This window comes from Tachypleus tridentatus, chromosome 11 (genome assembly GCF_004210375.1).
Source record: "Tachypleus tridentatus isolate NWPU-2018 chromosome 11, ASM421037v1, whole genome shotgun sequence".
NCBI lineage: Eukaryota > Metazoa > Arthropoda > Merostomata > Xiphosura > Limulidae > Tachypleus > Tachypleus tridentatus.
In genome coordinates, this window is record NC_134835.1 from 30,887,171 (window position 1) to 30,903,733 (window position 16,563).

Consider the following 16,563-nt stretch of genomic DNA (forward strand, 5'->3'; position numbering starts at 1 on the left):
TCACATTTCAAATATTATACACACACACACACATACATACACACACACACACACACACACATACATACATACATACATATATATATATATATATATATATATATATATAGAGAGAGAGAGAGAGAGAGAGATTATTACTATTTCAAATAAGATATGAAATATATTTTTTTTAAATATAGGAGAATAAATAGAGAAGTAAACCAAACAGTTCTGTCTTCTAGCTACAACCTTCAAACTTGGTTGCTGCTGGACATAGGTTGTTAAGTCTTTGAAATTTTTACATGAAATGGATATGAAACAAAATTTTTAAAGGTTTTTTTTATATTTACAGTTGAATAAGCAAACAAAATCATAATTAACCATACTGTTACCTTATAATTTCACTATAACTAAGCTGTATATAGGTTTAAAAAAATATGAAACTTTGAGCAAACTAAATACACAACCTACCTTCTTGAAATCTTGGTTTGAAAGAATGTGGTAGCCTTTTCACAGAATAAATTGGGTGATAAAATCACTAAGGGGACATTCTGAGCTGTGGATTGGTTATTTGTATCATATATTGAAGTTAATATATGTAAGGGGCCATTTCCAGAAATGGCCATTGTGTTTGATTCAGGATATAAGCCATTTCTCAGCAATGGAAAAAGATATTAAGTTTCTTATTTTATATTCTGGTTTGTCAGTATTAATAATTTGAGTTCCTAATTTGTACGAAGCTATAGACTTAGTATAGACATCAATAAGTTTCCTCCACAAACTATAGAAAACATCATATGCACACACCTAGACAAAAAACAAAATCAACTAACAAAAGTAAATATATCTCACGAATTAAAACATCGTGAAACCATATACTGCTGCATACCATATATTCCTGACATCAGCAGAAAAATAACCAGCATTTGGCAAAAATTAGTAACAAAATATGACATTCCAGTTAATACCAAATTTTTTCAAAAACCAGGCACAAAACTGAGGTCTATACTATGTAAAAACTACACTGACAAACATCACACCAACATTATTTATAAAATACAATGTGATAACTACCACGACTTCTATATTGGAGAAACAAGTAGAAAAATGGAAACCAGATTCAAAGAACACAAAAAGTTACCATCACATGTTTTTGAACACTGCAACTCAAATAAACCCAACATAACCATAGAAATACCCAAATACTAAATAAAGAAACAAGCATAAACAAACATAAAATTAAAGAAGCCTTACTTACACAACAACTCAAGCCCAAAATAAACCAATACAAAGGAACACCTTCATGCCTATATTAAAAAATGTGTATAATATATATATAATGTATATTAAAACATATAAGCATGCCCTCTACATTCCTACACTCAGTTACACAACCCCCTTCAAACATGTAGTCAGATATTGGTCAATTACTTCTTTCTTTGTGAACCTAATGTTGCCAAAAGAAGGTCAAAACGTTGTTCGCTCCTCTACATAGTTTTCTCTATCCATACCAGCCGTTTTTACATATATAATTTTCTAAACATTTATTGAGTTTTCAATATCTGATTTGTTGACTAATCTTTATACTTCTATAAGAATTAATTTCTTTTTTGTACAGTTCTCTGATTGATGAGTTACACTTTTTTAAGAGCTGTAAAGTATTATTTGTGAAAGTTGTTGTTGTGATGTTATTTTTGCATAACTGAACTTTTTTTACTGTATGTTCCATTTTGATTTGCTTCTGAATAAACAGATCATGTGTTTGTGTATATATATTATATGTATATCTTCAAATGAATACTAAATAACTTTGATTTTCACCTATTTCAGAATAAGCAGTAGATTTGTAAAAAAAAAATAAAAAAATATATGTTTAAATCTTTCTCAGTTGTAGAACCACCTCATGATATTGAAGCGTTTCCTAAGAGTCCTTATAGTGTCCAGGTAGTGTGGAAGCCACCGATGACTCTCAGAAACATAAGCTATTATACTGTGAGATTTCATCCTGTGTTAAATGGACCTCTCAATGCTTCAGTGGTCAACTATATTCGCAGGTAATACTCAGTACTAGAATTTCTTTTTATTAAACAGTGTATAGTGGTTAATTTCTAGATACAATTGTTCCAAATCCCTATTGATGGGTAGGTGATGAGTAGTGTATGGATAGTAATATGTTTGACCATATCAGTTAAATGTAAATTTCAAGGCAGTCTTATTAGTTATAGCCTTCTTACTTTTACATTGAATAAAATATTCAGTTTTCAAATCTCAAATATTGAAAAATCTGGCAAAATTAGCCACTGATATTAGGTAAAGTTACCTTTTAAGATGAGTTAACAGCTCATTTTGACAAAACAAGTATCATTTGCATGAACGAAACTTGAAAGATCTTACAAACGAAAATAAGAGAGTATTTTGTGTACGTAACATTTATAATAAATTATTGTAATATTGTGTCTGTTCTGTGTAAAAAAAAAAAAAATAAACTGTTCAAATAGTTCCTTAATTTACAATGTGTCACAGAATGTCAAGCCTCTTTATTTTCTTATTTTTGTTTGTTGTTCTAAATGTTCCATTCCAAGAAATAATACGTTTTATCAATGGTTTCATTAGCTCGCATATTATGATGATCACCTCATTCTGTAACTATGGTCAAAATCAGTTTGATAATCTTATACTATACTTAATTTTAATTGTCTTACCTGTATACAAGGAAAACAAAATTACTTAAATATTTATTGAAATTACGGCATCGTTGTATTTCCAAAACAGTTTTCTTTTTCGTTTTTTTTTTAAGGTTTTCTGTTTTAATTCTGAAATGTATTTTAGGACAGTTTGTGTTCAGCATTATTTTGTCCCAAAATATTCATGTGTAATGTCATTAAAATATTCTGTCTATAATAACAGTTGTTTCAAATAAATGTAATTTACACTTCTGCTTCTGGTTTCCAAAATTCATATATACTTTTAATTTAAAAAAGTTGTATAAAAAAAAACATTTCAGTTACATCTAGTATTAAGTCCTTTTACTTCACATGCACTTTTCATTCTGTTGGTCAGAAAAAATATTTATTTTTTTGTAGTTTTAGTTTAAGTTTGTCATTCTAATACTATGAATTATTATTCCCCTAATGTACCTTTATTCTTTCTTTTCTGATGAAAGGGTTTTGAATCTAGTGTTATTATGAACTTATAGTTTCATCACACTCATTGCAGTGAAGATAATGAAATGATAATTAGCCTGTTTAGTCCATTTTGTATATATGTACTATTTCTGAGAAGAAACCATAATTTAATTAAGACTTTTAAATTTGAATTTCTGTCAATTTCATGAGTTAAACACACACAAAGCTCATAAATGTTAAAAACAAAATGGGTTCTAGCTAATATTATGGAATTGTTTTGGACCATATTATATATTTAGTTAAATAGTTTATTTTGAGCTTTATTTGTTTCAATGAAAATTTAAATGCTTTAATAATGAAATAAAATGTGAAAATTCAGGACATAGAATGATACAAATCTTTGTAGTGTGTCATGATAAATTTTGCTCGTATTTTCACAAACAGTATGAAAAGGAATAAATATTTTCATTGTGCTATAGTTTTGAAAGGGAACACATTAGTATTTTTATTTTTTACTACTGCACTTTTTTATTTGGTGTATTTGAAATGAATGAATATTTCTTTTAAACTTGAAACATTTTTTAGAAACTTAATTTGGCCAAATGTTTCGAAACTTTTTGTAATGCAAAGCAGTATTTAGGTTCTTATTATTGCATTGAAGAAATGCTCGCACACACACACACACACACACATGTACACGTGAATAAATAATTATGTAGAAAAGTGTGAAAAACGTTTTAGCAACAGTTACATAGTCTGTGTTTGGTTTGATCTTTAATATTAGGAACATGAACAATGTTGTCACAGTAAGTTCTGATGAGTGTACTGTTTTCTCTGTTTTTTAATAGAAATAACTGTTGAGATGGTAACACTTTATTCTTAAAATGAAGATAATTCACCAATGAATATTAGAAAAATATTGTTCTGACTAAAATCTGAGATGAAATAACAATTAGCTTTAATGTCATAGGATTTTATCTGATAGTTTTAAATTATGGTGGGATTCCTGATGAAACATTTTTATATATAAATTGACAGAAAACTTTTGTCCCAGTCTTCAGACATTATAGAAATCTTAATGATTGGATACCTCAAATTTGTTAAAATATTTATTACATTTTTATTTATTCTCTGACATCAATTGTTTATGTTTCTATTGCTGTGTTTAATTTTAATTTGTAGTTACAAAGAAATGAGAAAATATAATTTTGGTGTGTGTGTGTGTGTGTTGATTTACTGTTTTTTAATGCATTCCTTCCTTTTGATTTTGTTTACTTAACTCTACATTAGTATTAATTTTCTCTAAAAAAAATTATTCAATGTATGTGAAATATATATATAAAAGAAAGTGCTCACCTACATCCACTATTGATATTGCTGTTTCTACTTTTCCACATGTACTGTATAGTATTTTCAATTGGTGAGAATCGTGCCTTAGGAGGGACTGTTTATTTGGGGTAGTTAAGTCTTCCAAAGCTTATTATTTGTGCTCTCCATTATTCTGTCTTTTTTTATCATCTCTTTTAGGTGTTGGCTTAAAAAATGGCCCCATCTACATTAGATTTCATAATCTCTTTTTTAAACCATTTTTTCTAGCACAAACAACAGTGTGGTACTCAGTGGCCTGACACCATTCACTTTGTATGAGTTTTCTGTGAGATCTCACAGTATTAAAAACCAACAAGGACCTTTCAGTCAGAAAGTGGAATGCAGGACATTACAGGATGGTAAGTTTAGGCAGATATATTTTAAAAATATTTCTTTCTGTTTTTTTTATGTAGCACAAGTTTCACTGTATTTCTGCAAAATATACTCAAAAAGGAATTTTGGTTGAATACTTTGATAATGATTGGTGAACAAAATCTTTGCATAACTTCGTAGGAACATCCTGAGACAAGGATGTAATGATATATGTTAAGCAATTCTCTCTGTATCTGAGGTTCTCTGTTTCTTCTTAATATGAACACCCCTCAGTGTGGATTCCTGTACTTGGTGAATGGACCTCCCAGGGAAGGTTCTGTTCTGTCTGGCTACCTTCTCCGGGATCTAAACATCCACCCACATGTTTGCTGTGCGTGGCGACCCGTGAAGGGGAGGAGAGGATCCTGATGTTTGAGGGGTTCAACCCTAACACACCACTTTGGCCTCGAATTCCTGTAGATGGGCGGCCTTTGGGTGGCCCCTCTTGGGTCAATCAACTGGTCCACTTGGGCTAGAGTCAACCAAGTACCAGTGTTGGAAGTTCTCAACGGGTGTTGTGGACATTGTACCTGATGCTGGTGTTTGGGTATAGTGCTCACGAAACCCTGGCGTTGCTGCATTGTCCTTGCATGACTTTGTAGTGCGTCCCCTTGTAGGGCTCCATGGTGGGTGGGGTCAGTGGGTACCGAATTTTTCCTTTTCTATGGATCCTCCAAAAATTTAAATAAAATTGTGAAAAACAGTCAATGGGTAGCTCTTGAATACTCAGAACAGCAATCTTCAACATCAGTAACACACGCATCTCATTTTCTTATATTACATTCTCTTCCGGAAAAACCTTTAGGGCAAATGTACCCTTTTTTTATTCAGAAGGGACTAGAGGGACTTGCTGGCTTTCCAAAGTCAGTAAAGAAGCTTCGATCTGATGACATATTGGTTGAAACATCCACATCCCAACACAGTGAACTCCTCTTGAATTCAAAGACAATTGGGGATATACCTATTGAGGTTACACCTCATGCTACTTTGAATTCTTCACGAGGAGTTATTGTTGAAAAGGATTTGAAGAACGTTTCCGAGTCGGAGATTCTCGCTGGTCTCTCCACTCAAGGAGTTTCTGCAGTGAGGCGCATCTCCACTGCAAAGATGGAGTTACACTGCCAACAAATACCCTCGTTTTAACATTTACTTCACCACGCACCTGCCACCATCAAGGCAGGTTATCTTATTTGCAGAGTTCGGCCATACATTCCAAACCCTCTTTGATGTTTCCAATGTCAGAGATTCGGCCACTCAAAGACATCTTGTCGTGGTTCCCTGACATGTGCTCGTTGTGGAGGCAAGGACCACGATGCCTATGACTGTGACATGAACCCACATTGCGTCAACTGCAATAGTTCTCACCCCTCTTACTTTCATTCTTGCCCAAAATGGTTGGAGGAAAAAGAGGTGCAGCGTTTGAAAACGATACATAACATTAATTATCCTGAGGCTCAAAAATTACTATCCACCACTCCATTTCGGATATATGCTGCTGCACTTCATTCCACTACTACAGTGGGAGTGCAGACAGATCTCTCTGTGCCTCCAAGAGAATCGTTTTCAAAACAAATGAAAAGCCTTTTGACCTCCGTGGTTAAAAAGGTTGATGAATCGACTTCCACACCTATCTCTGTTCCTCCCATACCTTCCAACAAACCTCAAGATCCACGTCCTTCAGTTTCAAATACAGGCATTTCTTCTGATACATCTATTTCTCCCACCACAAGAGACAAAACAATTATTCGTTCGCGTCCTCAGTCACTGGATTCCCCTTCCAATAACAAAAACCTACCCACTCAACCCAGGGCAGGATCCATGGAGGTTGATAGACCTCCTCCGACTAAAGACAGTAAAGAAAAAAGACGTGGTCGTAAACCGAAGGGTTTTCCAGCCACTTCACCTACCCGTTCTTAAAAATGGCCACCTTGATACAATGGAACTGTCGAGGTTTACGTTCTAATCTGGATGATATCAAAACGCTGATTGCTTCCTACCATCCTGTTTGTCTTTCTTTACAAGAAATATTTCTCAAATCTGCTGATACAGTCTCCATTCGGCAGTTTTCTTTGTACAGAAATGACAGGTTGTGTGATGGTCGAGTACATGGAGGGGTGGCACTGTTAGTTGATCAGCATGTGCCCACCCTGTCTTTGTTACTCAACACACCCTTGGAGGCCATAACCATCCGTGTTTCCTTGGGTCATACCATCACTGTTTGTTCTCTGTACCTGTCCCCTGGAGAGACATATGATCAATCAGACCTTGATGCTCTCGTTGAACAGTTGCCGTCTCCCTTTTTCATCCTGGGGGATTTTAATGGACATCATCCCTTCTGGGGAAGTGCTGTTATCGATGGGAGAGGTCGATCTGTAGAGCGGATGCTCTCTGATCACAATCTTTCTCTTTTCAATACTGGTTCTTCCACTTACTTTCATGCACCTAGTCAGTTCTTTACCGCTATTGATCTCTCGGTTTGCTCCCCTTCATTATTTTCCCATTTTTCATGGACGATTTACAGTAATCCACTAGGCAGTGATCATTTTCCGATCTTTTTGAGAGAGACTGGCCGTGGTCGATGCCACCCTACCCGCGTGCCCCAGTGGAAGTTAAATCAGGCAGACTGGTCCACTTTCAGTGCTCTCGCAGAACTTGATCCTACAATCGTAAATCAGCTATCAATAGACAACTGTGTAGCAGCGGTAACTGACTGTATTATACAAGCAGCTGCTCAGTGTATTCCTAAAACCTCGACACGTTTTCCACTATATCCTCATCTGTGGTGGAATCCTGCTTGCCACTTAGCACGGAAAGCTCAAAAACTGGCCTGGGATACTTTTCGTAGATATCCCACACTTTCAAACCGTGTTGCTTTCCAACGGGCCCGTGCACATGCTAGGTGGGTAAGACGTCAAAACCAGAAGGAATCTTGGATTAAGTTCACAACTAGCATATCTTCTACCACTAGTTCCAAGATCATATGGGACAGGATTCCGAAAGATTAATGGGCACTACAATTCTGTTTCCCTCTCGATCTTACTCTCTGATGGTCAGGAGGTGACTGATGTTCGGAGCATCGCTGACACTCTAGGTGAAAGCTTTTGCCGAGTATCTAGCACTTCTGCTTGTTCCTCCACCTTCCTGGCCATCAAGACTCGGGCAGAGCAATCACCTCTTTCCTTTCAATCTGACTGTTTTTTTGACTATAATTGTCTCTTTACCCTGGTGGAATTGAAAATGGCCCTTCATCGGTCTGCCAGTACGTATGTTGGACCTGATGATATTCATTATGACATGCTGCACCATCTATCTCCTGCTTCTCTTGATGTCCTTCTGATTGTCTTCAACCGGATCTGGCAGGAGAATGTTTTTCCTGATGCCTGGCACCAGGCTATTATTTTACCTTTCTCTAAGCCAGGGAAAGATCCCAAGATTCCTTCAAACTACCGTCCAATTGCTTTGACGAGCTGTCTCTGTAAGACCTTAGAAAGGATGGTTAATGCTCATCTTGTTTGGTTCCTTGAATCAAACAACCTCCTCTCGCCCACCCAGTGTGGGTTCCATCGACAGCACTCTACCACAGACCACCTAATTCGTCTTGAAACATCTGTCAGAGAAGCCTTTCTCAACCGCTAACATCTTGTATCAATATTCTTTGACATTGAGAAGGCTTACGACACAACATGGAGGTATGGCGTTTTGCGAGACCTCCATACATATGGTTTACGTGGCCATCTACCCATGTTTATTAAAAAATTTTTAATGGACAGGAGATTCCAAGTTCGTGTGGGTTCGAACTTTCCCGAAAAGAACTTTCCTGTTCTTTTGTACAGGAACTTGGAATCCCTCAAGGCTGTGTATTGAGTGTCACACTTTTCAGTATAAAGATAAATGCCATCACTGAACAACTCCCTCTCACTGTTGCGAATGGGCTGCATGTCAACGAGTTTCACATCTCATGTCAGTCGTCAAACATGAGATATATTGAGCGGCAACTACAAACTCCCCTCAATCGTGTACGGAAGTGGACTCTGGAGAACGGCTTTAATTTCTCTCTCTCTAAAACCGTATGCATGCACTTTTGCCGTCGACGGGGTATTCACCCTGATCCTGAACTTCATATCGGTGAAGTTTTGCTGCCAGTGGTCCCGGAGACCAAGTTCTTGGGGCTTATCTTTGATCGTAAACTGACCTTTATACCACACTTAAAGCAGCTTCGGGTCAAATGCACAAGAGCACTGAACATCCTCCGTGTCCTCTCTTCTACTAGTTGGGGGGCAGATCGCTGTTCAATGTTAAAGGTATATCGTACTCTTATTCGATCGAAACTCGACTATGCATCAATGGTCTATGGCTCTGCCAGACCCTCGGTCTTAAAGATGCTGGACCCCATTCATCACCAAGGACTTCGACTATGCACTGGGGCTTTCCGTACCTCTCCAGTTCAAAGTTTATACATTGAATCTCATGAACCTTATCTACACCTTCGCCGTTTGCAACTATCTTTACAATATGCTTTGAAACTTCATTCCTTACCAAAGCATCCCACCTGGAAATGTGTTTTCCTTCCTCGGTGGCAGTACTTTTTCAGAACAGACGATCTGTCATTGCTCCATTTGGCCTTCACATCTGGGCGCAATTGGATGAATTGGGTCTGTCCTTGGATAACATTGCAGATTCCACAGGTCAGCCCATCCCACCATGACTTATTACAGCCCCCAAATGTGACCTTTCTTTCAGTCACCTAAAAAAGGCAGATACTCCAGATTGGAAGTACCGTCTTTTATTCAATGAATATCTTTCAAACGATCATTCAGTTCCCATTTATACAGATGTTTCCAAATCAGGTAATTCGGTGGGCTCTGCTATGGTTTGCTGTGGTTCAGTAGTTGCGTGCAGAATCCCCTCTACAGCTTCTGTGTTCACTGCTGAACTGTATGCCATATCTCTTGCCCTGGATCATATTGCAGCTAAGCAGTACTCCAACTGCACTATTTATACTGATTCGCTTAGTTCTCTACTGGCCCTGGAATCGCTTCACGTTGGCTCACACCCTGTTCTCGCTGATATTCAAAACCGACTGGCCCATTTCTCATTAACAGCTACTTCTATCCAGTTTTTCTGGATACCAGGCCATGTTGGTATTCGCGGGAACGAGGTTGCAGACATGGCAGCTAAATCTGTCTGCTCCAGCACCATCACCCCTATGCCTATTCCGTACATGGACTATGGTCTTGTCTTCAAGGCTCGGCTCCGTACCAGCTGACAGTCCACTTGGAGTGAGCAACGCGACAACAAACTTTTTCAAATCAAACCCTTTATTGGACTTTGGCCATCTAGCTTCCATAAAGTTCGGAAGGAGGAAGTTGTTCTCACTAGGCTACACATTGGTCACAGTTTTTTAACTCATCATTTTCTTTTATCTGGAACTGATGCACCAATGTATAGTTTGTGTAACACTCAAATCACTATCAGCCACGTTTTACTTTCTTGCCATCGTTACAATTCTCAACGATGGCAATATTTTAAACATATTTTTTCCCAGGGTCAATCTGTAACATTGGACAGTGTTATTGGTAATGGTGACTCTGTCCACCTTGATAACGTTTTTAATCTTTTAATGGCCGTTAATCTTTTTAATCTCATTTAAGTGTTGCAAATTTATTCATTACACCTTTTCAATTGTGGTTCCTTTTTTACAGTTTTAATCTCTCTCATTCAATTTGACATTGGGCAATGGCCAGAACATTAAATAACTCGACACCAGGACTGGAAAGGCCAACTTCAGGTGACTAATGCTACTGTTTGAACTATCTGTTTGAACTACTCGTTAGTCGTCCTGGCGAGTTGTTATTATACTTTTGCTGCATATCATTTCACACTTTTACTACTATACCTTTTAGTACTGGCCATATTGACTCATAACCCGGAACCAGGACTGAAAAGGCAACTTCAGGTGACTGACGGTGGTTTTTATACTTACCTGTTAGTCTTCCTGGCAGGTTATGATCATTACCATTCTGCTACAGGTAGTCCTTTACAACTTTGTTGACTGGATGTCAACATTGGTTTTTGCACCATTTTCTGTTTTAATTGCCGTTTTGCTTTTATCTTCAATTACTTTTACAAATTTTACTCCATTTACTTGACTTTTATCTTTTTACTGGACATTTGGCTACTCATTATTGCGATTTTGCTATGTGTCTTTTAAAACTTCTATTCTTTTACATTTTGATACTGGTTGCTATGACACATAACCCAGAACCAGGACTGGAAAGGCAACTTCAGGTGACTGACAGTGGTTCTTGAACTTACCTGTTAGTCTTGCTGGCAGGTTATGATCATTACCTTTTTGCTAGAGTAAATACCTTACAACTTCTTATACTCTGCCTTCTATCTTAACATTGTAGACTAGGTGTCAACATTGGTTTTATACTATTTTGTTTTACCTTCATTTCCATTTATGTCTTTTACTACATTTACATTATTTTTACATTTTTACCGGATGTTTGGCGCAGATAGCCTCGCTGCTTTGTGCCATAAAACACTAAATCAATCAATCAATAATATGAACATATTTTGTAACTAAGAAGTAAAGAATAAACTTTAATAGGTTGTTTCAAACCTTCTTCTTCCCATATAAATTAAAAATTGGTGCAAAATGTACCTAATTCCTTGCTTTAATGTGATCTCCATTAGATGGAGATGTACTATACAGTTCTGATTAATAGTAGGATCCTGAATAATAGTACAGGATGACAAGTTGCAAATTTCTAATAGTAGTACAGTCACAAATGTACAAGTTGGAAAATGAAGTTTTTTTTTACCTCTGTACTTTGTCACATGATCTTCTGGCTATTGAAAGGAAAGGGAATAAAAAATATGCACACAGATTTTTAAATTGAATCTTCACTGATAATAAAATAAATGTTTTGTAATGTTAATTTGATCAACCATTTAAGCAAACTGGTTACTTATGGACTGGTAACCTCCCAATTTCCCTTACATTTAATATAAATGCTTCTACATTAAGTTTTAAATAGGCCAAAGCTTACACGATGCTTTATGACAGCTCTCGACAGGTAACAGGGTCCTATAATTAGATGGCCTACTCCACACTTGCTTGTCTCATAATGACTGACCAGATTCACAGGGAAAGCAAGTTGGCCAAAATTTCTCTCAAGCAAGCAACACCAGCAGATTTCCTGGGCTTGATAGCCAAAATTGAATAATCATGCAGTCCCAAATAATCATACCTGTACAATTATTCAGAACTCTGTATAGTAACCTACTGCACACAATCTGACACACAGTTCATATTCATAAATGTAGACAAATAATAGCAGTATTGTTATACACATAAACCGATTCTTAGAAAAAGACTGCATAAAAATCCAACTGATCTTTTAACTCTTGTTACAAAACATTTCTTTCATGAAGTTGCTTTGTCAAGTGATGTATTTGTATTAAATTGATGTAATCAACAGTATAGAAAAGTTAGTTTTTTTTCCTTTTAAATCCCTTTTGGAAAATAAATATGACAGGTATTAAAACTTTTATAAGTATGAGTAAAGTTAGTCACCTTTAAGGTAATTTCTCAAGTGGTTTAGCTCTCTAGTATCTATGTACGTTACGTGACTGTAATGACTTTTCAAATCCCGCTATTTAACAAAGTGTGTTTTCTGATCACAGTTCCCTCGCCACCTTTGGATTTATCGTGGCTTGCAGTAAATTCTCATACTATAAAACTCCTTTGGCATCCACCTGCCCTGCCAAATGGGGAAATAACACTTTATGAAATATTGTACACCACGCAGATCAGAAACACGAAGAATCTCGATGACTGGCACAAGAAAGAAGAAAAAGGTGAAACAAATGCAGCTTCAGATTGTCTTATAAGAATGTATATTAGTTCTTAAGTTGATGGTGCTTTTAAACTACAAGTTACACATATGTAAATATGTTTTAATAATTGAAGACATAAATAATTAAATGATTTTCATTCCTAATGGAGGAAGCTGCCAGGTGTCTTCATAGAAAAATTCCTAGTTAGATGTTAATGGATCTGATTATTTATAATGACTTTTAGAATAATTTCCTCGTGTGTTATACATGAATAGATACATTTTGTTTGGAACAGATTATGAGAATGTGAATCAATAATATTTTATTATAAAGATTAATTAGAAACATGACATGAAAATATAGTGTGTTATAATAGGTAAGTAAAGATCTCATTGCCTGATCTTTTTTTTTGTTGTTGTTGAATTTGTATTTGTTGCACACACTATGCATATTTTATAGCTTAGTAGTTAATGTGTTGTATTAATTAGTTTTCTCTCTCTGTATAATTGTATATCCTGTCTCTATTCTGTTAATTTACTGTATTTTAAGTGTTAAATCTCTGAATTTCAGGTTTCCGTGTGAGTTCCTTAATTGAAGGTTTGGCCAGCAATACAATGTATTTGTTTTGCATGCGAGCGTGGACAATTGCAGGAGTGGGTCCACCATCTGAAACCATCACCGTCAATATTCCAGTGAAAAGAAATGACACAAAGCTTTCCCAAGGAGGTTAGTTTAATTCAAATAAACATACAAACAGATTAAACGTTTTCTAAGACCAGTGACCAGCAGAGTTTGGATTTTTTTTTCAAACTTTTATATTTGTTCAATTATTTGTAACAACATTTCTTGTAAAATGTTGATGAATTGGAATCGGTTAAAATTGGTTGGAGTTCTTGAAATTTTCTACACAATCCTAGTAGTCTTTAATCAGATCAGGTGTTTTCTGAATGTATTCTGTTTCATTTACTAAAAAAAATATTAATTCTGGTATTTTTTTATAGATGTTGAGTGTGATTGTGGTTGAAATATCACACTGAAATTCAACAATAATTTGGTAAAGATTTATTAGGTCACTTCATTTGTAATATTAACTAAAATGGAATGTTTTGAACTTTGTCAGAGACATGTAACTTTACTACTTATTAATAAATAATTAATCTATTCCCATGCTTTAAAACACAAGTAAAAAGTAGGTTCTGTGAGATTTAAAATTAATATGTAATAACTTTTTCAGTTCTTAGTGAAGATGTCTAGTAGTACTTTTCTTAATACTTAAAAATTTGATAATACTCCTAACTTGTTTAGACATCTAAACTTGCTGATGTATATAACTAAGTCATAAGTATGGTCATAACTGATAAATAAATTTTAACTATTTCAATACTAGTTTAGTGATTTCTATATTTACTACTTAAAGGGTTAAAAAACTTGTATTTTTTCTGATTAAGAAGTCAGCATGCAGGATCACATACAAAAGTTCTAACAGTTTTCAAATGAGACCCAAAATTTGAGCACTTTCCAAACTGTTATTCTTCAGGAAAGTAAAGGGTGTATTTATTTATTATTCTATTGAATAATTAAAGAAGCTTGTTAAGAAAGATTTATGAAACTGGAATAAATGATTAAACTGTATTTGTTTTTCAGTACTAGATGTTCATCCACAGGATCCATTGCTGGGAGTTGTTTTAGGCATTTCTATTGGTGTAGGCTGTATCATCATTTGTGTTCTTATTATTATTTGTCGCAACAGGTGAGTTTTTATTTTGGTGATTGATCTTCACTTATTAAAAGTGTTCTCACTTTCTACTCAATATTGTGTAGCATTGTGCTCAATGATAAAAATAACCTAACTTATCGTACTGGATGTGAATATATTATTAACGTTAGAATTTTGTTGTTTACTTAGATTCAAACTTTACATTAATGAAAGCGTTTTATGAACTTAAAACTGTTTTATTTTAAATGCAATAATAGTTTAGTGGAGTTGGTAGAAGTACATTTTTTAAATTTATTCCAAGTCATATCTTTATTATAGTTCAATAAAACTTCTGATTGATGCAGTTTAGTTTCCTTGCTTATTAGCAATATTATAGTTAATAGTTCTTATTGGCATATGGTATTTCAATGAAATTCAAGCTGGATAAACCAAATCTAAAAGAGGCAGTCAAGTTTCTTTGGAAAAATTTAATGGTGTAATAAACAAATCAATAGATGACACATCAAGTTTTATGTAAACACTTCTTGTTGACATGAATTGCATTAAACATTTAAGTAAACTAACAAAAAGGAATAATTAGAAAATTTACATCAAAATTAATATAAAGCAACCAACTTACTATTTTTTCCTAATGAAAGGCTAACTGTGCAATTTAAGGAAAAAAATAAATTTAAACCAGACCTAAGTTTAGGCTTAAACTTCCAGTGCTTTAGCTTTTATTTCTATTGCAGCTCAGTTAAAACACATTTTTTGCATATGAAAGTAGAACTTCACAGTGTAGTTTCAGATTAATTTTGAAAATTACTAAAAAAGAAATCTGTCTTATGGTTAATAATATTAGAAAAGACAGTTTGAACTCACTAATATTGTTATGGAAACAGATATTCTATTAAATATACAAATACACTTCCAAGGCTAATCTAACTAACACTGATACTTCTTCAAGTGAACACACCTTATGAACCATTATCAAAAGCTTCATGTTGTTATGCTTGGGTGGGATCTCGTATATTACGTTTTTAAAAATTATACCAACTCCAGTCCCTGTAATAAAAATGAATTAAATTTATTTTTTCTATACTGTTTCTGTGGTACTCTTATTCAAAGTGACACAAACTGTTGGCTTAAGATTACATAACATTTTCACTTTCAACAGATGTTATCTACTCCTGCTGATGAATACAGAACTTGCATAATTTACTTACTAATAGATGCAATAAACCCATTGTCTAATACTAAACTAAAACACTCATTAACCCCATCAGGATGGGTCATACATCATTGAATTTGTTGACTTGCATTCAAAACTTTATTGAATGACTATTTTATGAATTTAAGTCAGCAAGTGTTTGGTATCAAATTGTAGAATACAATTCAAATTTTAGTATAATGTATTAATTAATTTCTTAATTTAAAAGTAAATATTAAAAGAATGCACCTAAATATAAATTTTTGTGAGTCACGTGACATGTTGAATGCATCACTGGTTTAAATTAGATGTTTATGATGTCAAAATGCTAAGTCTTTAGTTTTATACAAATTAGGAATTCAAATTACTGATATTGACAAACTAGAAGATAAAATAAGAATCTAATATCTTTCCTATATGCTGAGATATTGCTTATGTACTGAATCAAACACACTGGCCCAACTTTTCATTTTTGGAAACAGTCCTTTACATATGCTTAATTCATTATATGGTGTGTGAATAACCAATAAAAAGTTCAGAATATTATTTTGGTCAAGTGGAAGCCATCTTGTGCTTTCAGACCAAGATTCAAGCAGGTAGGTTGTGTCTGTAGTCTGCTTGAAATTACACATTTTTTTTAGACAAAAGCTAGATAATCAATAGTGGAATTCTATGGTACTGATATAGTTATTCACTTTTTTTTTTTTGCTTATTACAAATGTATGTTAAAAAAAAACCAAAAAAGAAATTATTTTGCTTCACATCCTCCATCTGTGAAATTTGAAAAGGCTTAGCAACCTAAGGCATGCAGCAAATAAATACAAAGGTTGTCATAACTAAAAAATATAATTATTTTCTATGCTTATTTATTTACTATTCTGTGTTTGAGGAAAGATATATTTAAGTAATAATCTATATGCATATGATAATAAATGAAATGTGATAAAATATAGTCTTACTGAAAACAA

General features: G+C 34.4%; 1 protein-coding gene across 2 annotated transcripts in view; it reads left to right on the forward strand.

Annotated features, from left to right (window-relative positions):
- LOC143231861 (protogenin-like) overlaps positions 1-16,563 on the forward strand; it is a 103,221-nt gene that overhangs the window by 75,513 nt on the left and 11,145 nt on the right. For both annotated transcript variants that reach the window (XM_076466600.1, XM_076466601.1), the window contains exons 15-19: positions 1,868-2,033; positions 4,701-4,831; positions 12,537-12,710; positions 13,260-13,415; positions 14,334-14,439. In XM_076466600.1, the coding sequence (XP_076322715.1) occupies positions 1,868-2,033; positions 4,701-4,831; positions 12,537-12,710; positions 13,260-13,415; positions 14,334-14,439 (733 nt within the window). The remainder of the gene's footprint in view (positions 1-1,867; positions 2,034-4,700; positions 4,832-12,536; positions 12,711-13,259; positions 13,416-14,333; positions 14,440-16,563) is intronic.